This window comes from Pelobates fuscus, unplaced genomic scaffold (genome assembly GCF_036172605.1).
Source record: "Pelobates fuscus isolate aPelFus1 unplaced genomic scaffold, aPelFus1.pri scaffold_24, whole genome shotgun sequence".
In the NCBI taxonomy this organism is placed as follows: domain Eukaryota; kingdom Metazoa; phylum Chordata; class Amphibia; order Anura; family Pelobatidae; genus Pelobates; species Pelobates fuscus.
The window spans coordinates 258,754-279,495 of NW_026961888.1; the positions used below are offsets into that span (position 1 = coordinate 258,754).

The window sequence follows — 20,742 nt, forward strand, 5'->3', positions numbered from 1 at the left end:
ACCCTATCAGGAACGCATGGAGCTCCTGCTGCTTCACTTCTTCAGAGATGCCTCTTATTCGTAAGTTCTGGCGCCTAGAGCGATCCTCTAGGTCCATTACCTTGCGCTGTGTGAATTCCAATTGTTGCTGTACATGCTGCATCTGGTCAGCCATGTCATTATGTGCTGCAGCTTGGTCTTCCACTCTCTGTTCCACATGTGTTGTCCTGTCTCCCAGTTCTTGCACTTCTTTGCGAAGTTCCCGCAGGGTGCTATGGATTGAGGTGAGAATTTTGCTGGACATGTCGTCCAGACAGCTCTGCAGGAAATCCTGCGTGACAGGCAGGTTTTGCGGCCCAGGAGACGATTGCAGCGGCACTGTGTCATTCCCGCCGTCGCCATCTTGGTCCCGTTCCGTGAGGCCTGAAGTTTTAGGCGTCGATGTACGGGTCTGAAAAAAGTCGGATCGGTCCGTTTTTTCCGTTTGTTTTTTCTGCTTCGTGTTAGCCATGATGTTTCCCAGTAGTCAGGTCTTTTGGAGTCAGCGATAAGCTTTTTTCTTAGCTTTGTTGGGCCGGCGGCTTGCGGAGCTCAGATCAGTGCGACCATCCGCGTTGCTCGCTAGGCCACGCCCCCACAGTGTGTGTGTTTTAATATAACTGGTCTTAGTTGTTGTTAGAGGGTAAACATAGATATATAACATACAATTATGTAATTATGTAATTTAAAAATTGCCACGACTAAGAGCTCTTCTGCTATGATCTTACTACATCCTACCTGAGCTACCTGTCTGAACAAACGAGGATCAAAATCCCTTTTCTCTGTTTCTTTACGACACGAGCTTCAACCCACCTTGATAACACGGGCCCCTTCCCTTTCTTGCATAAGAGTGAGAAAGAAAACCTTGGAATATATTCTTTTAATAGTTATCACAGTAATGTTTGTGGAGAACATCAGGCTCATCCCAAAGGAGATGTGTCAGCTTTCACCGGCTCTGCTAGATCGTGACAACCCTCGGGACCCATGGAGCTGCTAATGAATTCTTGGTTAGATAGTTTAGTACATTCCACGATAGATGGCATCGACCTCCGTCCTCTTATTTTACCTAAATGTATTCGTTTTATCCATTCGGAAACACAGTGTGAGAGCAGAGTGTGAAAAGATGGAGTAGGGACAGTGGAGGGTGTGTCATAAGACTGTATCCAATCAGAGCGTGGTTAGATCAGCCAATAAGATGCTAGCTGGAGATGTATAATTTGGAGGCTGCTGCGGGCGCGTATTATTGCTTGATCTTCATAGAGAATAGTGACCATGTCTGAAGCCGCCCCAGCTCCCGCCGCCGCACCTGCGGTAGAAAGCGCCTCCAAGAAGAAGCAGCCCAAGAAAGCAGCCGGTGTCAAGAAAGCCGCTAAGCCCTCCGGTCCTAGCGTGTCCGAGCTCATTGTCAAAGCTGTGTCCGCTTCTAAAGAGCGCAGCGGGGTGTCCCTGGCAGCTCTGAAGAAGGCTTTGGCTGCTTCTGGTTATGATGTGGAAAAGAATAACAGCCGCCTCAAGCTGGCTCTCAAGGGCTTGGTGACTAAAAGCACTCTCGTCCAGGTCAAAGGAAGCGGAGCTTCCGGCTCCTTCAAGCTCAACAAAAAGCAGGCGGAGAGCAAGGACAAGGCTACCAAGAAAAAGGCACCGGCTAAAGTCAAGAAGCCTGCCCCGAAGAAAGCCACCAAGTCTCCAGCCAAACCTAAGAAGGTAGCTGCAAAGAGCCCGAAAAAGGCCAAAAAGCCGGCCGCCTCCGCTAAAAAGGCCACCAAAAGTCCGAAGAAAGTCAAAGCCGCCAAGCCCAAGAAGGTAGTGAAAAGCCCGGCTAAGAAGACCGTGAAGAGCCCTGCCAAAAAGGCAGCCAAACCCAAAGCCGCAAAGACTCCTGCAAAGGCTAAAAAGGCAGCTCCCAAAAAGAAATAAGCCTTGCTCGCATTTAATTTTATTTTCCAAACCCCAAAGGCTCTTGTAAGAGCCACCACATTCTCATTTCAGAGCTATATATCAGTGATGGCAACGTGTTTGTTTTGGTGTCATGTCACACATATCGTTCCCCCTCCATCCCTCATTCTAAAGTCAGGAATAACCTAATGAATCCTGTAATCCCAGCATCTAGTGCTCGAAAAGATTACACAGGAATGTATCTTGTCGGTGTGGCTAAGTCCCCGTATACCAGTGCTACACTTGAGCGTTGATTTTTTTTATTTTTTTTGGCTTAGAAATTCCCTCCGTTCTAAGATACTGAGGGTGTTTTTTCATTAAATTGCGAAAGGCCAGTTTTAGTGAGAAACGCATATAATATATAGAATATCACACAGTGTCCTTCCAGACTAGATTTAATGTTATTGCCTTTTTCAGTAAGATAATAAAGCAGAACATATTTTAGGGATTGCGATTTTGTACATGGTGATAATAAAAGGGACTGTCCTCGTCCTCTCTCCACGTGTGAAACGGGCGCTTATTTCGATATTCAAAGAGTGATAAAGCCCAAGAAATGATACCTTGTGCAGTAGCTAAGCCGACTATCAAAGAAACACTAAAGACATGATAAAATGATTATACTTCAAAAGACTTCACGATTGTGAAATCTTTTGAAGCATAAACAGCTTTGGTTTTAAAAGCCAGAACCATTTCGAGCACGGAAGGAGAGGGTTAAGCATATTATTGAGAGGAAAAAAAAAAGTGAAGGGGCGTGTTTAAAACGCCCGCCTCCTTTGCTGCAGGTCCCCATACGGTCCGTCCGAGGAGTATATAAGGAAGAGCTTTGCACAGCATCTCATATCGTTCGTGCAGAAAGAAGAGCAGAACCATGTCTGGCAGAGGCAAAGGAGGAAAGGGTCTCGGAAAAGGTGGCGCTAAGCGTCACAGGAAGGTTCTTCGTGACAACATCCAGGGCATTACCAAGCCTGCAATTCGTCGCCTTGCTCGCAGGGGAGGCGTGAAGCGTATTTCCGGCCTCATCTATGAGGAGACTCGCGGGGTGCTGAAGGTATTCCTGGAGAACGTCATCCGGGACGCCGTCACTTACACCGAGCATGCCAAGAGGAAGACTGTCACCGCCATGGACGTAGTTTATGCTCTTAAGCGCCAGGGCCGCACTCTCTATGGCTTCGGAGGTTAAAACTCGGGCTTGACTTTACCGCACACCCCATTAACCCAAAGGCCCTTTTCAGGGCCACCCACTTTTTCACTAAAAGACTGAACCTAATCACTTTAACCCCTTCCACACCTGATAAATTGCCTGCTATCTACATAGATACACCGAGAAGGAGATAGTAGTAGAGGCTGCTCCCAAACATCTAGACGGGAAAGGTTGCTAAACACTGTATTTGTAGACCGCATTTTTGAACCATCGGAGGATTTGGAGCCGCCTTCTGTTAATGGTAGGGGATGTAAAAAAATATGAGCAAGTACGTACACACACACTGTCAAGAAAGCTCTGGTTTTGGTGTATTGTTACTGTTGCCTACATTTAATACATGCTTGCAGCCACTTAAATAGAAACATTGTTACTAGCTTTGCATATGCACTCCTGTGTTAACTATGTATTCTCCTCTAAGCGAAAAAGTAGTCTTTTTCCTGCTGCCTCTCCACACGATGGATTCTAAATAGTGAAGTTATTGTAAAATCGCCAGTGAAATAGACCAGCAGAGATGATGGCTACATCGTTGCCTGACGTGAAAATGGGATATGTGGGGACATTTGAGCATTGTAGTGTGTGGGCTCCGTAGCTAGCCCGCTCAAAGTCACAGGCTAAAAGACACGTTTTTATGAATGTGTTGGAGCTCGTTCGAGTGCAGATTTGGTGGCTCTTAAAAGAGCCTTTGTGTTTTGTGTTAGCAGGTTTCAACTTAAGCACGTTCGCCTCGGATCCTACGAGCCAGCTGGATGTCTTTGGGCATGATTGTGACCCTCTTAGCGTGGATGGCGCACAAGTTGGTATCCTCAAAAAGACCAACCAGGTAAGCCTCGCTAGCCTCTTGCAGAGCCATGACAGCAGAGCTCTGGAAGCGCAGATCAGTCTTGAAATCCTGAGCGATCTCACGGACAAGGCGCTGGAAGGGCAGCTTGCGGATGAGCAGCTCGGTGGACTTCTGATAACGGCGGATCTCCCTGAGAGCCACAGTTCCTGGACGGTAACGGTGAGGCTTTTTCACTCCCCCGGTAGCTGGGGCGCTCTTTCTAGCAGCTTTGGTGGCTAGCTGCTTGCGGGGAGCCTTGCCTCCGGTCGACTTACGGGCTGTCTGCTTAGTTCTGGCCATTGTAGCAAAACGAAAGGGAATGAACGCTGCTCGCTGTAGCCTGGGCTTTATAGCCGATACGGCGTTTTCATTGGTTCATCAAGTGGGTGGTATGTTCTGATTGGCTGAAAACAAATAGTAAACCATTTCAAAATACCCGCTCAAATCAACTGCTTCTCATCCCCTCCCCCACATTCAAAATGCCCGCTCAAATCAACTGCTTCATCCCCTCCCCCCTCCTCCATCTATTGAGACCACGCGCCCAAAGAAGGGATCTAAGCCTTTAGTGACCCTTCCTGTCCTGACAGCATTTATTATAGACGCTACTAGTTGAAAGGAATGGCAGTGGGCAGTAATGGACGTATTCCTCCCAACATACTTATTAATAGCTGTATAGGCTTTATCGAGGGGGAGGGGTGCATGGGACATTGACCTCTTACACATGCAGAAAGGCCGCTTCTTTCGATGGGATAGAAGCCACGTCTGATAAAGGACTTTCACTCACAGGACGCTCAGTAGCCATACAAATGAGCTCCAGGAGACAGAGCAGCAGGAAATGTTACAAAGCATCCACTTATTGAAACAATGTTTTCAGCCGAGAGGCCAGGCTATTAAGGCTGCGTTAACTCATCCAGCAGCACAGACAACAGAGCTGTAGCGCCGCTAGGATTTGAACGCTCATAGTAGGTTTCACCCGGCATGTCCTCCAGACAGCGGGAGAGGGGGGAATCCTGAGAGTGAGCGACATGTAGAGATGCCCCGCTTAACAAAAGAGGACCTGTACACTATATACACTTGCCCCAATTGGTATTGATTTGCTGCTGCGTTTATCATAGACATGCATGGCAGCCATTGATTTTAACTAGTTCTATAGCTGGAATGTTGGACAGGATATGGACTGCAAATGGGACTCAGTCAGTGCTGTGACAGAAGCGCCCTAATATTTTAGCTTGCTTATGAGCTCCAAGCGTGGTGTGTGTGTAGATACAGGGAACGGTTTGCGCGCAGCAGAACAATTAATCGGCTCTTTGTGGAGAACGTGGGTGGCTCTTAAAAGAGCCTTTGTGTTTGGTAGGTGAGGGAGGCAGGTGCAGCAGCTGTCCGCTTTACTTGCTCTTGGGCTTGTGGCTCTCGGTCTTCTTGGGCAGCAGCACAGCCTGGATGTTAGGCAGGACACCTCCCTGGGCGATAGTCACTCCTCCCAGCAGTTTGTTGAGCTCTTCATCGTTACGGACAGCGAGCTGGAGATGGCGGGGAATGATGCGGGTCTTTTTGTTGTCTCTAGCGGCATTCCCTGCCAGCTCCAGAATCTCAGCGGTCAGGTACTCCAGCACTGCAGCCAGATAGACGGGGGCACCGGCTCCCACACGCTCTGCATAATTGCCCTTCCTCAGCAAACGGTGGACTCTGCCGACTGGGAACTGAAGTCCCGCTCGGGATGAGCGAGTCTTCGCCTTTGCACGGGTCTTTCCACCTTGCTTTCCGCGGCCAGACATGTTTGTTCTTGATTGAATGCAAGAAGATGAAAACTCCTCCCCTACCACAAGCTATTTATAAACACACTGTGCTCTGTGATTGGATGACTTTACAAGCAGCCAATTAGAGACACGTTATACAGGGAACCAATCTATTGCTGGAGCTAGTGTTAAACAGCCGCTTCCTTACGTCATCTGACTTTAGCAACCAATCGCAGGAAGGGAAGCGGAAGGGCCTCATTTACATGGTCCGCCTATAAATAGAACCGCCGGAGCAAGCAGCTTGCTATTCGCTCGCGAGCTAACAGCGTTAATCATGCCTGATCCAGCAAAGTCCGCACCAGCCCCCAAGAAAGGCTCCAAAAAAGCCGTCACCAAGACTCAGAAGAAAGATGGCAAGAAGCGTAGAAAGAGCAGGAAGGAGAGCTATGCCATCTACGTGTACAAGGTGCTGAAGCAGGTCCATCCCGACACCGGCATCTCCTCCAAGGCAATGGGGATCATGAACTCCTTTGTCAATGATATCTTTGAGCGCATCGCAGGAGAAGCTTCTCGCCTGGCTCACTACAACAAGCGCTCCACCATCACCTCCCGGGAGATCCAGACTGCCGTGCGCCTGCTACTACCCGGAGAGCTGGCAAAGCACGCCGTGTCTGAGGGCACCAAGGCTGTCACAAAGTACACCAGCGCCAAGTAAATGTCCGCCTCCCTGACCACCCGCTAACACAAAGGCTCTTTTAAGAGCCACCCACACTGTCTCTCTCAGAGCTGGCATCACACCCATGCATCAACTCTACAGCTTACTTGCTGCCCACCACAAGCTCACGCAAACGTGTAGCTTTCCTTTCACTTAACCCTTTCCATGCTGTCCTGTAACTCTGAAGATCTCGAGCTGCTCGTGTTTGCACATTTTAGACACTTGTATCACTCACATGCTGATTTAGCCACCTAATGCTCAGTTTGCTCCGCTCTATTACTTTCAAGTCTACCTAGATACCGGACTTGATCTTAGAAGATATTCGTTGGGCGGCTGTATATCTAGTAACTGTAGATTAGGGACAGGCTTCTTATTCAGGGTAGCGTTCGAAGTCGCATTAGGGATATTATAAAAGCTGCTACTGTAGGAGATCTTATACCTAATACTTTACCAAATGGCTACATGGCCAGGGATTTCACTCGATAAGTGTATCCGTTTCTTTCTCTTTTGTTATAGCCTATTGAAACAATGTTTCACTTCATCCTGATACTGTCTATTACTATGTTGCATGTTACATGAGTCATTGGCGGCGGACATATCACCATACCCATCACCGCTATATCCACTGACTCACAATCCGCTCTTCAAGCCTGGTGAATCGGGAGCGGCATACAGATAATATCATACCACAGCATACCTACCTTCACGAGACCTCCTTGACAATGAGGGAGTTAGGCCCCTGTCGTCCCTACACCCGCAGGGAACTCCCACGACCCTTCAAAAATTTCTCTACGATCAACTCATTCACTTTTTGCGGACCAACAAATACCCCCAACAAGGTCACCGAGCACTGACCAAATTCGAACTTACGTGCACCCAATGCACACTCAAAAAGAAACAGGTCAAAACCACATATGCCTACTACAGGACACTAGCCAACCAATCAACCTACTCTACAAAAAACACTGGGAACAAGAACTGCACTTATCTTTCGCAGATAATGACTGGAAGCAAATATTCCTCCTGACACAAAAATCATCCACCAGCTTAGCGACACAAGAAAGTAACTATAAGAAGATAGCTAGATGGCACTACACCCCATCCAAACTCAAACGGGCATTCCCAGGCACGTCCAATAACTGCTGTAGATGACTAGAGGCCATTGGGGACACGGCTCACATCTGGTGGTCATGCACGGTGAACCAAAAGTTCTGGTCACGGATCTCCAGTCTCATACACCTCATAACGGGAACCACCATACCCTACCCACCTTAAACACTCCTATATCTTATATTGCCTCCCTCCATACCAAGGGACACTAGGACCCTAGACATACATCTGCTCAAAGCAGCAAATCTGCTTATCACCCTCCACTGGAAAAAAAAAATATACATGACCTCCTGGGAACCCTAGTGTAACTTCATGAACACCAGTCAAACAGACCGATAGTGACACCCAGCTGGAGATAATATGAGACCTTGAACTACCAGCGAATCTATTTGAATATCAACACCCTTATTATTTTTGGTCTTCACTTCCCCTCTATGTCGACTACAAGTATTTCTGTTACTGAATGTGAACTTTGTACTAGACATTATGACTAAAGCAGCAATGTTATACACATTTTTGAAGTATCAATTGTTACATTTGCAAGAATTTTAAAATAAACAATTTCTAAAAAAAAAAGGAAAAAGGAAAAAAAGCCGAACAGACACTGCTTGATCCGTTTTAGGTCAGCTTTGGGATTTCTAGGTAGTCTCAGTAAAATCCATTCTGAGTTCTCCTTATAACCGGCAGAAAAAAAAAAAAAATATATATATATATATATATATATATATATATATATATATATATATATATATATATATATATATATCTGCGAGCGGTTCAACAGAACACTGCTTGCCGAGACTGGGAGCGACTCCTACCGCACTTCTTATGTGCATATTGGGAGGTGCCGCAGGAACTGCTTTGGACTATTATATGGGAGAAGATTACGAGGACCTCATCACAGTGCATTGGGATGGGGGAATGTGCTAAAACTCTGTGACCACATGGAACAGTTGGCTAAGTTGGTAAAAGAGAACCTCCAAGCTGACAAGGGGTGACAGAAAGTATGGTATGACCGGGGTACCCGACTGCGTAGTTTCCGTGTTGGACAAAAGATTAAACCGGTCTGACATGATTAATTACAGGCGGCATGGCAGGGTCCCTACAAGGTGGTGGAGCATATCTGCAATACCACCTATGTGGTAGCCAGCTGTGCAGATGAGAGAGTAAACTGCTCCTTCCACGTTAATATGCTTAAAGAGTACAAAAAAAGGAAGGACGATGTAACTGCAGTGTGCGCCCCAGCTTCTGAGGATCTAGACAGCCTCGCATTACCTGACTTGCTAGAGGGAGACTCCCAAGTTGACCTTATCGCTCAAGTCAAACTAGGAGACAAACTGACTGATAAAGAAATAGTTCAGGCCCACAAATTATTGAAAGCTAAACGAAAGACCTTCTCCCAAGACCCTGGGTACATCACCCTGGCTGTACACAACGTGGAAATCCCAGGACAAGCACCTATGAGGCAACCACCCCTACCACATTCTCGAGGCAGTCCGGTAAGAGATACGGAAGGATATACAGTAAATGCTGTGACTAGGAGTGATTGAGGCTTCAGACTTGGCTTGTAGTCCTAGTACCGAAGCGGGACGGAACAACACTCTTCTGCGTGGACTACAGGCGACTGAACGATCGGACTCTTACCAACTCTTATCCCATGCCCTGGAGGAACTATTTCATCATATAGCATGGGGACAGTATCTCGCCACAACAGACCTATGCAAGGGCTACTAGCAGATTCACCTGGCCGAGGAGGCTATCCCCAAGTCGGCATTCGTCACCCCGCTTGGCCTATTCCAATATCAGGTCATGCCGTTCTAGATGAAGAATGTCCCAGCCACCTTTCAACGTATGGTGGATAGGTTCCTCAATGGCTTCCAGGAATTTGCACGTGCGTACCTGGACAGCATAGCTATCAATTGTGACTCATAGGAGGAAGATTTCCCATGTAGGGAAGGTTATCGGCCGAATTAGAGCAGCTGGCTTAACTCTGAAGCCAGACAAGTGTCACATTGGTATGGCTGAAGTGCGGTATCTGGGACACAGAGTAGCTGGGAGACTTCTGCCCCTACCCGAGTGGCCACCACACACTGGATAACACAGTTCTACTTCACCCTTTACTAAGTCTTGGCTCGTGTTTTTTTTTAAATTCTTTATTTTATTTGTGCATGAAAAATCACATAAAGCACACAATGCCACAACAGCTAGAGCATGCAGAGCGTCATACATAGATTTACATTGGTTAGGCATTAAAACATAGCACAGTTTTATGGATTATTATCGCATGACAAAGAGTTATATCTAATAATATTATCAATAACAGCGTTAAACTAGGTTATCCAGGTTAGATTGTTATCAGCTATATATATATCAGAGAATTTACAACATTGAAAACAGGTTAGACTACAATGTTAAACCGGTGAGCTATAAAACCACCTGGTAAGCACGTTAATAGAGGTGAGATATCCCCAGCAGTACCTTTCTACATTAGTAAGCATGTTGGTAGCCTGGCTGTAATCAGGCTAAGTTAAGTAATGACATGCAATTAGCCGGCATAGATGTATCTGTGCCATGGAGTAATAAAACGAAAAAAAAAAAAAACAAATAGATAATGCTGCTTCTATCTATAACAAGCTCGTGTTGGGATAAAGTCACCCTCACAGGCCAGCAGTATGCATAAGGGCTAGTACTCGTGTTCGCCAAGAGGGACAGTTAATGTCCAGGGTGTAGTAGCAGTTTGTGAGTACGTCTCTCAACAGTCATGCTGTCCCAGGGCCGGTCCGACCCTCAGCCTGTTCCCCGTCTGGGAGAGTGCAGCAGGTCTGTGCCAAGGTGCTGGTCATATCGGGTGTTGGGCAGTGCATGATGGGTGACTACCTTCGGGTGGGCCCGCTGCGTCTCCGATTTCTCCGATGTAGGAGCCGCTTTAGAGGCTGTTGGCGGTCCCCGCTGTTTGGTAGGCATGTAAGGGGTACGGATATGAGTGCACCCGCTTGTCAGCTCTGTGTCGGGACGCTTTGTGCGGCTTCCTCCTCCGCTTCCCCGCTTGTGTAGCGCCAGCTTTCCGCCCTGGCTGTGGTGGTTTGTCCCCGTTCTGTGGAGGGCTTGTTGCAGCCGTGGGTCTTGTTTGGCTCTGTTTAGCTTGTTCCCAGTATTGCTCCCAAAAGCGTTCAAATGCCAGGGCAATGGGATCCCTGGAGTCTGGGACACACTTGGTCACGTGTTGGCGGCCATCTTTGCCCACTCCAAGCCGCACTCTTGCTGGGCTCATGTTTGGGTGAGACAGCTATACTCTGTGCAAGAGAGCTTAATCACTAGGACCCTGTTACAGGTTAGGAAAGTTTGGATAGACCCCAGCCAAGCTGCAGCGGGTAGGGGCTATAGCACTACTGGTGTCCCAGTGATAGCTAGGAAGCAAGCTTGGCAGAGGTGCCCAGTCAGGGTACCATGCAGTCCATCAAAGTGTGTCCAGGATTGTGTGTCCATGAATGGAGACCCCATGCTGGGGGTCTGTGTATAAATTCTGTGTGCCTTGCCTGAATAAACCAGATCTACTCCCAGCACTGGCGTACATACCGCGGTCGCAGGGGTTGCAGCTGCGACTGGGCCCAGCCCACCAGGGGGCCCGGCCACCTAGCGACTCGGTATGTACGCCAGTGTGGGCAGACTCTTCTACTGGGGGGACAAGGAGCTGGCCACATCAGGGCCCCCGAGGCCGGCCCTGGTGTTACCGGGCGCGCGCGCGCGAGGGAGCACTCTCCCCTGAGCGCTCTCTGATCAGCTCCCTTGCGCGCCCCGCACTTATGCTGCAGCCGGAATATGAAGTTATATTCTGGCTCCGGCATCAGTAAAAATGTGCGAGGGAGCTGGGCAGAGAGCGCTCAGGGGACAGTGTTCCCTCACGAGCCAGCAGGACCGGCCGCCGGGCAGCCCCTGGACTGGACTGGAAAGGGAGGCTGCGGGATTAAATCTGAAAAAAAAAGCACACAAAAAACGTGTGTATGTGTGTTAGTGCTACAGTGTGTGTGTGTGTGTGTGTTAGTGCACATTTTTGTGCCAGTGTGTGTGTTAATGTGTCTGCTAGTGAGTGTCAGTGAGTGTGTTAGTTTTTGTTTGCGTGTGTTACTGTGTGTTAGTTGTGTGTGTCTGTTATTGAGTGTGTGTCTGTTAGTGAGTGTCAGTGTGTGTGTCTGTGTGTGAGTGAGTGTGTGTGTCTGTTACTGAGTGTGCTAGTTTGTGTGTGTCTGTTAGTGAGTCTGTTAGTGAGTCTAGTGAGTCTTAGGTTAGTGAGTCTAGTGAGTCTTAGGTGTCTTAGTGAGTGTGTGTTTGTCAGTGAGAGTGTGTGTTTTATAAGTGAGTGTGTATGTGTCTCTGTCTGTCACTGAGTGTGTCTTTGGCAGTAAATTTGTGTGTCTGTTAGCTAGTGTGTATGCGTCTGTTCGTGAGAGTGTGTGTGTGTTTTAAACCCCTTAAGCACTTACCTTTCTCCAGCGCCGGACTCCCTTGGCGCTGGGGATCCCTCCGCCCCGACCTGCCTCTCAGCTCCCAATGCGCATGCGTGGCAAGAGCCGCGCGCGCATTCAAACCGCCCATAGAAAAGCATTACTCAATGTAATGTCGTGTGTACGCCACTGACTCCCAGCATTACGTTTAGACAAATGTATTTGTGGAAAGCTGTACTAGCTAATACAACGGGAAAGGGAATCCATGAAGGTGATACCCTGGTGGTCCGCCACACAGATCAACATGTTAGCTCCTAATTTGGTGCTAAAATCAGGACAATTTTTGCTGTCATGTTTTTATCATGATTTGAAATAGCATTGAAATGTTTTTGATGTTTTGGAAAAAAGTCCCTAGAGTGCGGAACTCATTGCTGTTGTTTACTGTGCCAGACCTACACCAGGCTTCATAAAGGATTTCCTGGAGAACACAGTGTGTGTGTTTTTTTTTTTGAAACTTAAAGTTTATTTGTTTTTGTTTTTGTTTTGTTCACTTTTTCGCAAACATTGTGGGAGGGGGTAGGGTACAGAAAGGAAAAAGGGAAGGGTTCAGGTATAGGGATACATCAGTTGGTTTTATTTCAACTGTACAGGTAGTAATATTTCAACTTATTACAGCATTGTTCAGATCGACAGTGATGAGCATTGGTTTTGGTAGCATGGTTGTGTACTGCGGCGTACTTACGAGGTAATGTTTGTTTCTGGTTTGGTGTTATGTTGCTTTGCTCTGCGTCTTGGGGGGTTTTGTGCGTCTGAGGGCGGCTATGCCTTTACCAGTGTATGTACCTCTCCGGTGATTGCGGTCTAATGCTCGATACTCCTCCACGTATCTCTTTTTCTTTATTTATCAAGTAACTATTCAGTAATTATGTGATTTTGGGGACAGTCTCTCACCACACGGGCGTGTGGGGGTAGTTTGAGTCGGTGTCTCATTGGGTGTTGCTGAGCGTCCTAATTTTTCCCCACGTCTCGTGGGCCGTTCGGACGCTCGGGCGTGTGCCAAGCTGTGCCGTTGCCATTAGTTCATATGACCAGTTTTGATCAACCTGTTTCACCAGCTCGGTTATCGTTGGCGTGGTGGTTTTTTTCCAGAGCCTAGATATTAGTAGGTGGGCAGAAATCAGAGTGTGATATATAGTGATTTTAATATGTTTTGGGATGCCCCCTGGTATCATGAATAATAGGCATTCCTGTGGCTGGTCCAACCTTGTGTCAGGCAGTAATTTTTGGAGTAAATGAGTCACCGCTTCCCACAGTGGGCTTATTTTGTCACAGGACCACCAGACGTGGAGCATCGTGCCCACCGCCCTTCCGCATCTCCAGCATACATTGCTGGTGTGGGGCCATATTTTATGTAGCTTCGCTGGTACTAGGTACCATCGATACATGATTTTGCGTTGCAATTCTAGGTGGGTGGCGCAGGCAGTGAGCCCACGATGTGCCGAGTACGCCCTGTCCCACTCATCATTAGAAAATGTTTGGCCTATTTCCCCGTGCCATTCTCTTTTTATGTGCTCTAGTGTGTGTGTTTGTGCGGAGACTAGTTTTTGATACCCCCAAGACATTGTCTTTTTGAGAGGCGCCGCTCCCACGCATTGCCTTTCAAATATCGTCATTTCTTTACTGTCGCTGATACCTGTTTGGTGTTTCAGTTTGTCTGCTACATATGATTTGAGTTGTAGGTAGGAGAATGTGGTCTTGGTGGGCAGTGTGTATTCCTTCTGGATGTCTAGCAGTGTTTTTAGTTTTCCCCTGTCTATAACTTGGTATATGTGGTGTATACCCCCTTTCTTCCATGTTTCCCATGCGAATGTGGGGATTTCGATGCCTATTGTTTGTATTGGCGTGGCCATAGATAGTTTAGGGCTCGACATCATTTTATGTTTCATTGTGTCCCACATTCTTAACAGGTTCTGTGTGCTGGGTAGTAGGGCCTCATGTGTGTGCTTAGGGCATCTATGTAACCATAATATAGCTTTGAGGTCTTGTTGAGGTGCCCAGTGGGATTCTATTGTTACCCATTGTGGGGTTTGGGTCGGGAGGTTTATTTGTGCTATGTTATGGAGGTATGCTGCTCTACAGTACGCCGTTAGATTTGGCAGGCCCAACCCCCCTTTGCTCACTGGTTGTTGCAACGTTCCCGCTGCTACCCGTACCTTTTTTCCTTCCCATATGAATGTGTTAAGGGAATGTTGCATATTTTTTAGGAACTTTTTCGGGATGGGTATTTGCAATGTACGAAAGAGATATTGAATTTTGGGTATAAGTGTCATTTTTACCGCAGCTATGCGGCCTGTCCAGGATAGAAACTTTCCCTTCCATTTTTGTATGGTGTCCATGATCACTGTTCGGAGACTTTCGTAGTTTAGTTTAAATAGTCGTGCTGGGTTTCTGGGAATCTTAAGTCCCAGAAACGACACGTAGTCGTCCCTCCAGTCCAGTTGAAATGCCATTTTCAGCCTGTCCACTAGGTCACTATCCAAATTTATCCCCAAAGCTTGCGTCTTAGTGACATTTAACTTGTAGTACGAGACTGCCCCATACTCATGTATTTGTGCCATCAGGTTTGGTAAGGATATTAACGGTTGTGTAATTGTTACCAGGATATCATCCGCGAAGAGGTTTAATTTGTACTCTCTCTCTCCCAGGGTTATTCCCCGTATGGATCGGTCTGCTCTTATGGCTGCTGCCAGTGGTTCCAGCGCTAGAATGTATAGTAACGGGGATAAGGGACATCCCTGTCTCGACCCATTAGTTATCGTAATTTGTTTAGACATGAATCCAGCATTCAGTACCCTTGCCGTGGGACGGGAATACAGTGCTTTTACTGCACTCAAAAACCCCTGGGGGAATTTGTATTTGCGGAGCACAGCTTCCAGAAACGGCCAGGCAAGCCGATCAAAAGCTTTTTCGGCATCCAGGGAGAGTAGAACACCCCCTCCCCGGATCCGAAGCAGGCTGTGCACAAGGTCCACTACCTTCCTTGTGTTGTCGGATCCCTGTCTACCCGTGGTGAAGCCCACTTGGTCGTCATGTATCAGTGTGGGGATGATGTGGGTGAGCCTGGTGGCTTGGACTTTAGCATATAACTTGGTGTCAGTATTGAGCAGCGATATCGGTCTAAAGTTTTGGCTACACGTGGGGGATTTCCCTGGCTTGGGCAATGTAACAATATGCGCTTCTAGCATATCTGCGGGGGTTTTCTCTTTCTGCGTGGATACATTAAACAGGTTGGCTAGGTGTGGGGTCAAGGTGCTGGCAAATTTCTTATAGTAGGCGTTCGTGAGGCCATCCGGCCCTGGTGCTTTCCCAGGAGGGAGATGTGTGATGGCCTGCAGAATTTCGGCCTCGGTTATAGGGGCCTGTAGTGTGTTTATTTGTTCCTCTGTTAGTGAGGGTAGGGTTATTTTTTCCAGGTAGCGTTCTATGTTCCCAAGGGTTGGCTGTATGGTGTTTGGATCTTGCCCTAAATTGTACAGGGTCGTATAGTAGTCTGCAAATATGTCGCTGATGTCTTTGGGCGTTACTCTTTTCTCCCCATTGGAGTTTAGTAGGTACGGGATCTTTGTGTTCATGCTTTTTTGTGTTAGTCTTCTGGCTAGAAGTTTGCTCGCCCTATTGCCTTGTGTATATTGCGTCGCCTTGAGTTTTCTAAGGCTAAATCCCATTACTGCCAGGTCGTGTTCCCTAATGTCATTTAGTTGTTCCTTTATTTTCGTCTGTAGCATTGGTGACGGGGTCAGTTGGTTTTGTTTGTTGAGGCTATACAGTGTTTTCAGCCAGCTTTTCATTTTTGCCTGAGATTTCTGTTTCAGTGCGCTAGCTTTCCCTATGATTAATCCTCTGATTACTGGTTTGTGTGCTTGCCAGAGGGTTTCTGGGGAAATGTCTGGGTGTGTGTTCGTCTCAAAATACTGTTTAATGTCTTCCCCTAAACGCTCGCAGAAACGCTCATCATGTAGTATGGACTCATTCAGGCGCCAAGGGCTGCGATGTTTGTAGTCATAGGCATCCTGTAGTTCTAGGGTTATGGGGGCATGATCGGACCACGTGATGGTACCTATGGAGCAGGCCTTAAGCTGATTTAGGAATGAGCCTTTTATGTAAAACCCGTCTATGCGAGAATACGTGTTGTGTGCTTGAGAAAAGAAAGTATAATCTCTCTCTTCCGGGTGTAGCACCCTCCATGCGTCGTATAAGTCATGGTCTCTAAATAGTCGCGTTAGAGGTTTACATTCTCGTGTCAGTGTTGTGGACCTGGGTGTGTGTGGGGGGACCGTGGTGTCCCATCGCGGATCCAGAATGTGGTTCAGATCTCCACATATGGTGGTAACGCCTCTTTGAACCGGTGTGATTTGTGCAATCAGTTTATGCAAAAAATTTCTCTGATTTGTGTTGGGTGCATACATGTTGATTATCGTGTGTTCCAGATTATTAATTTCACACACTAGTATTATATATCTCCCTTGCGGGTCTATAGATTCGTATAACAGCTTAAAGGACACATCTCTACTGATTAAGATAGATACTCCCCTAGTTTTTGATGTGTAGGTGCTATGGTACTGCGTGGGGAATTGTGCCCGTGCTATGGTTATGGTCTGTTTAAGGTGGGTTTCTTGTAGGCATACAACATCGGGGTGTATTTTGTGCAGATCTCTGGTCAGGCAGTGGCGTTTCACCGGGGTATTCAACCCCTTTACATTATGACAGTATATTCTCATGTTCTATTGGGTATACTGGCGGTTGTTTCGTGGGTCATTGGGTGGCAAGATTTGTCTGTAGGTGCTACCTTCTTTAGTGAGTATCCTGATCCTAAGGGCTCGTGTAGCAGTCCCGCTGCTCATTCCCCATGTGACCAACTTTATTCTCTGGAGGTTCCCTGACATAGGTGTATGCTCTCCCTGATTTGCGCTTGTCTTGTGCTTAAGGGTTGACCTGCGGACTGGTCCCTGTTTGGAGGGTGAGGGTTGGAGAGGTGGGTATAGGTAGGGTGCAACAGTAATGCAGTCTTTTTCCATAACATAGGAAGAAAACATTACAACATTTAACATATATACAGTAAAATCAAGATCAGTGTACATTTCCCAATGAAGGGTGAGGCACTAACTAGATAGTGCCGGGTAGGAGCGTGGTAGTCGTGTGCGTGTATAAGAAGTAGAGATCAGTGGGTGAGCTCGCTAGGCCCGATATGTGCTGTCATTCATCACATGACAGCCATGTCCGTGTCGTGTGTTGATTACTTATCGGTAGATGCGGGTGAAGCCTGGGTTCTTTCTTCCCTTACAATGGCAGCCTGCTTCTACCAGTGTGTGCAACTACTTTTTTTTTTTTTTTTTTTGTTTTTTTTTTTTGTTTTGTTTGTAACGTGTCTCTGCCCTATCAATAGGCACTTTTTTACCCACGGGAACTATCTCTCGTTCCCGGTATCGTCTATACGTTGTTTCATCTGTTTGCATGTGTGTGGTGCAGCCTCATGGTATAGCCTTGTGTTATGCGGATGTGTGGTGTAATTATACTTGCGACTCGTTGGATGACCAGTCTTGGTCGGGACCTCGTTTGGTACCGCAACAGAGTCCATATATTTGTCAGTCAGTTCATTTTTTTTGCTTTTTCCACTCCGGTGGCATTCTGGCTCGTGGTGCAGCGTTCTTTCCCTCTGGGTTCGTTGCAATGTTCCAGCTGCGCAGGATTTTCCGACCCTCCTCTGGTGTGCTGGCCGTCGTCACCGTACCGTTTCTCCTTATTAGAAGGCGGATTGGGTATCCCCATCTGTATTGCACATCGTTCTGTCGCAGTGCTTCCGTGATGTCTTTGAATTCTTTTCTCTTTTGAAGTGTGGCCGCTGATAGATCAGTGAATACTTTGATGTGTCTGTATTTCTGTGGCAATTCACGTTCTCCCCTTGTGGCTTGTAGTAGTGCCTCTTTTACATGGAAGTAGTGCAGATGTGTGAGCACATCCCTGGGGGTATCTTGTGGTAGGAACGTTGGCTTTTGGACCCTGTGGTACCTGTCTAAAAGTAGTACCTCTGCGGGCAGGTCTGGTGCTAGTTCTTTAAAGTACCCTATCAGGAACGCATGGAGCTCCTGCTGCTTCACTTCTTCAGAGATGCCTCTTATTCGTAAGTTCTGGCGCCTAGAGCGATCCTCTAGGTCCATTACCTTGCGCTGTGTGAATTCCAATTGTTGCTGTACATGCTGCATCTGGTCAGCCATGTCATTATGTGCTGCAGCTTGGTCTTCCACTCTCTGTTCCACATGTGTTGTCCTGTCTCCCAGTTCTTGCACTTCTTTGCGAAGTTCCCGCAGGGTGCTATGGATTGAGGTGAGAATTTTGCTGGACATGTCGTCCAGACAGCTCTGCAGGAAATCCTGCGTGACAGGCAGGTTTTGCGGCCCAGGAGACGATTGCAGCGGCACTGTGTCATTCCCGCCGTCGCCATCTTGGTCCCGTTCCGTGAGGCCTGAAGTTTTAGGCGTCGATGTACGGGTCTGAAAAAAGTCGGATCGGTCCGTTTTTTCCGTTTGTTTTTTCTGCTTCGTGTTAGCCATGATGTTTCCCAGTAGTCAGGTCTTTTGGAGTCAGCGATAAGCTTTTTTCTTAGCTTTGTTGGGCCGGCGGCTTGCGGAGCTCAGATCAGTGCGACCATCCGCGTTGCTCGCTAGGCCACGCCCCCACAGTGTGTGTGTTTTAATATAACTGGTCTTAGTTGTTGTTAGAGGGTAAACATAGATATATAACATACAATTATGTAATTATGTAATTTAAAAATTGCCACGACTAAGAGCTCTTCTGCTATGATCTTACTACATCCTACCTGAGCTACCTGTCTGAACAAACGAGGATCAAAATCCCTTTTCTCTGTTTCTTTACGACACGAGCTTCAACCCACCTTGATAACACGGGCCCCTTCCCTTTCTTGCATAAGAGTGAGAAAGAAAACCTTGGAATATATTCTTTTAATAGTTATCACAGTAATGTTTGTGGAGAACATCAGGCTCATCCCAAAGGAGATGTGTCAGCTTTCACCGGCTCTGCTAGATCGTGACAACCCTCGGGACCCATGGAGCTGCTAATGAATTCTTGGTTAGATAGTTTAGTACATTCCACGATAGATGGCATCGACCTCCGTCCTCTTATTTTACCTAAATGTATTCGTTTTATCCATTCGGAAACACAGTGTGAGAGCAGAGTGTGAAAAGATGGAGTAGGGACAGTGGAGGGTGTGTCATAAGACTGTATCCAATCAGAGCGTGGTTAGATCAGCCAATAAGATGCTAGCTGGAGATGTATAATTTGGAGGCTGCTGCGGGCGCGTATTATTGCTTGATCTTCATAGAGAATAGTGACCATGTCTGAAGCCGCCCCAGCTCCCGCCGCCGCACCTGCGGTAGAAAGCGCCTCCAAGAAGAAGCAGCCCAAGAAAGCAGCCGGTGTCAAGAAAGCCGCTAAGCCCTCCGGTCCTAGCGTGTCCGAGCTCATTGTCAAAGCTGTGTCCGCTTCTAAAGAGCGCAGCGGGGTGTCCCTGGCAGCTCTGAAGAAGGCTTTGGCTGCTTCTGGTTATGATGTGGAAAAGAATAACAGCCGCCTCAAGCTGGCTCTCAAGGGCTTGGTGACTAAAAGCACTCTCGTCCAGGTCAAAGGAAGCGGAGCTTCCGGCTCCTTCAAGCTCAACAAAAAGCAGGCGGAGAGCAAGGACAAGGCTACCAAGAAAAAGGCACCGGCTAAAGTCAAGAAGCCTGCCCCGAAGAAAGCCACCAAGTCTCCAGCCAAACCTAAGAAGGTAGCTGCAAAGAGCCCGAAAAAGGCCAAAAAGCCGGCCGCCTCCGCTAAAAAGGCCACCAAAAGTCCGAAGAAAGTCAAAGCCGCCAAGCCCAAGAAGGTAGTGAAAAGCCCGGCTAAGAAGACCGTGAAGAGCCCTGCCAAAAAGGCAGCCAAACCCAAAGCCGCAAAGACTCCTGCAAAGGCTAAAAAGGCAGCTCCCAAAAAGAAATAAGCCTTGCTCGCATTTAATTTTATTTTCCAAACCCCAAAGGCTCTTGTAAGAGCCACCACATTCTCATTTCAGAGCTATATATCAGTGATGGCAACGTGTTTGTTTTGGTGTCATGTCACACATATCGTTCCCCCTCCATCCCTCATTCTAAAGTCAGGAATAACCTAATGAATCCTGTAATCCCAGCATCTAGTGCTCGAAAAGATTACACAGGAATGTATCTTGTCGGTGTGGCTAAGTCCCCGTATACCAGTGCTACACTTGAGCGTTGATTTTTTTTATTTTTTTTGGCTTAGAAATTCCCTCCGTTCTAAGATACTGAGGGTGTTTTTTCATTAAATTGCGAAAGGCCAGTTTTAGTGAGAAACGCATATAATATATAGAATATCACACAGTGTCCTTCCAGACTAGATTTAATGTTATTGCCTTTTTCAGTAAGATAATAAAGCAGAACATATTTTAGGGATTGCGATTTTGTACATGGTGATAATAAAAGGGACTGTCCTCGTCCTCTCTCCACGTGTGAAACGGGCGCTTATTTCGATATTCAAAGAGTGATAAAGCCCAAGAAATGATACCTTGTGCAGTAGCTAAGCCGACTATCAAAGAAACACTAAAGACATGATAAAATGATTATACTTCAAAAGACTTCACGATTGTGAAATCTTTTGAAGCATAAACAGCTTTGGTTTTAAAAGCCAGAACCATTTCG

General features: G+C 47.2%; 5 protein-coding genes across 5 annotated transcripts; 3 read left to right on the plus strand and 2 right to left on the minus strand.

The window, feature by feature from the left end:
* Positions 1-1,287: 1,287 nt before the first annotated feature.
* On the plus strand, positions 1,288-1,935 carry LOC134584849 (histone H1B-like). The gene has a single exon (XM_063440666.1). The coding sequence runs from the start codon at positions 1,291-1,293 to the stop codon at positions 1,933-1,935; it is 645 nt and encodes a 214-aa protein (XP_063296736.1). The 5' UTR covers positions 1,288-1,290.
* Positions 1,936-3,863: 1,928 nt separating this feature from the next.
* LOC134584819 (histone H3) lies at positions 3,864-4,274 on the minus strand. The gene has a single exon (XM_063440640.1). The coding sequence runs from the start codon at positions 4,272-4,274 to the stop codon at positions 3,864-3,866; it is 411 nt and encodes a 136-aa protein (XP_063296710.1).
* A 1,085-nt stretch (positions 4,275-5,359) lies between these two features.
* Positions 5,360-5,749, minus strand: LOC134584752 (histone H2A type 2-B-like). The gene has a single exon (XM_063440582.1). The coding sequence runs from the start codon at positions 5,747-5,749 to the stop codon at positions 5,360-5,362; it is 390 nt and encodes a 129-aa protein (XP_063296652.1).
* Positions 5,750-6,044: 295 nt separating this feature from the next.
* LOC134584777 (histone H2B 1.1-like) lies at positions 6,045-6,425 on the plus strand. The gene has a single exon (XM_063440604.1). The coding sequence runs from the start codon at positions 6,045-6,047 to the stop codon at positions 6,423-6,425; it is 381 nt and encodes a 126-aa protein (XP_063296674.1).
* Positions 6,426-19,382: 12,957 nt separating this feature from the next.
* LOC134584763 (histone H1B-like) lies at positions 19,383-20,030 on the plus strand. Its single transcript, XM_063440592.1, has one exon. The coding sequence runs from the start codon at positions 19,386-19,388 to the stop codon at positions 20,028-20,030; it is 645 nt and encodes a 214-aa protein (XP_063296662.1). The 5' UTR covers positions 19,383-19,385.
* Positions 20,031-20,742: the final 712 nt, after the last annotated feature.

Excerpts from the sequence above, each read along its gene's own strand:
- LOC134584849 (XM_063440666.1), top strand. The coding sequence starts at position 1,291 with ATGTCTGAAGCCGCCCCAGCTCCCGCCGCCGCACCTGCGGTAGAAAGC.
- LOC134584819 (XM_063440640.1), bottom strand. The coding sequence starts at position 4,274 with ATGGCCAGAACTAAGCAGACAGCCCGTAAGTCGACCGGAGGCAAGGCT.
- LOC134584777 (XM_063440604.1), top strand. The coding sequence starts at position 6,045 with ATGCCTGATCCAGCAAAGTCCGCACCAGCCCCCAAGAAAGGCTCCAAA.
- LOC134584752 (XM_063440582.1), bottom strand. The coding sequence starts at position 5,749 with ATGTCTGGCCGCGGAAAGCAAGGTGGAAAGACCCGTGCAAAGGCGAAG.
- LOC134584763 (XM_063440592.1), top strand. The coding sequence starts at position 19,386 with ATGTCTGAAGCCGCCCCAGCTCCCGCCGCCGCACCTGCGGTAGAAAGC.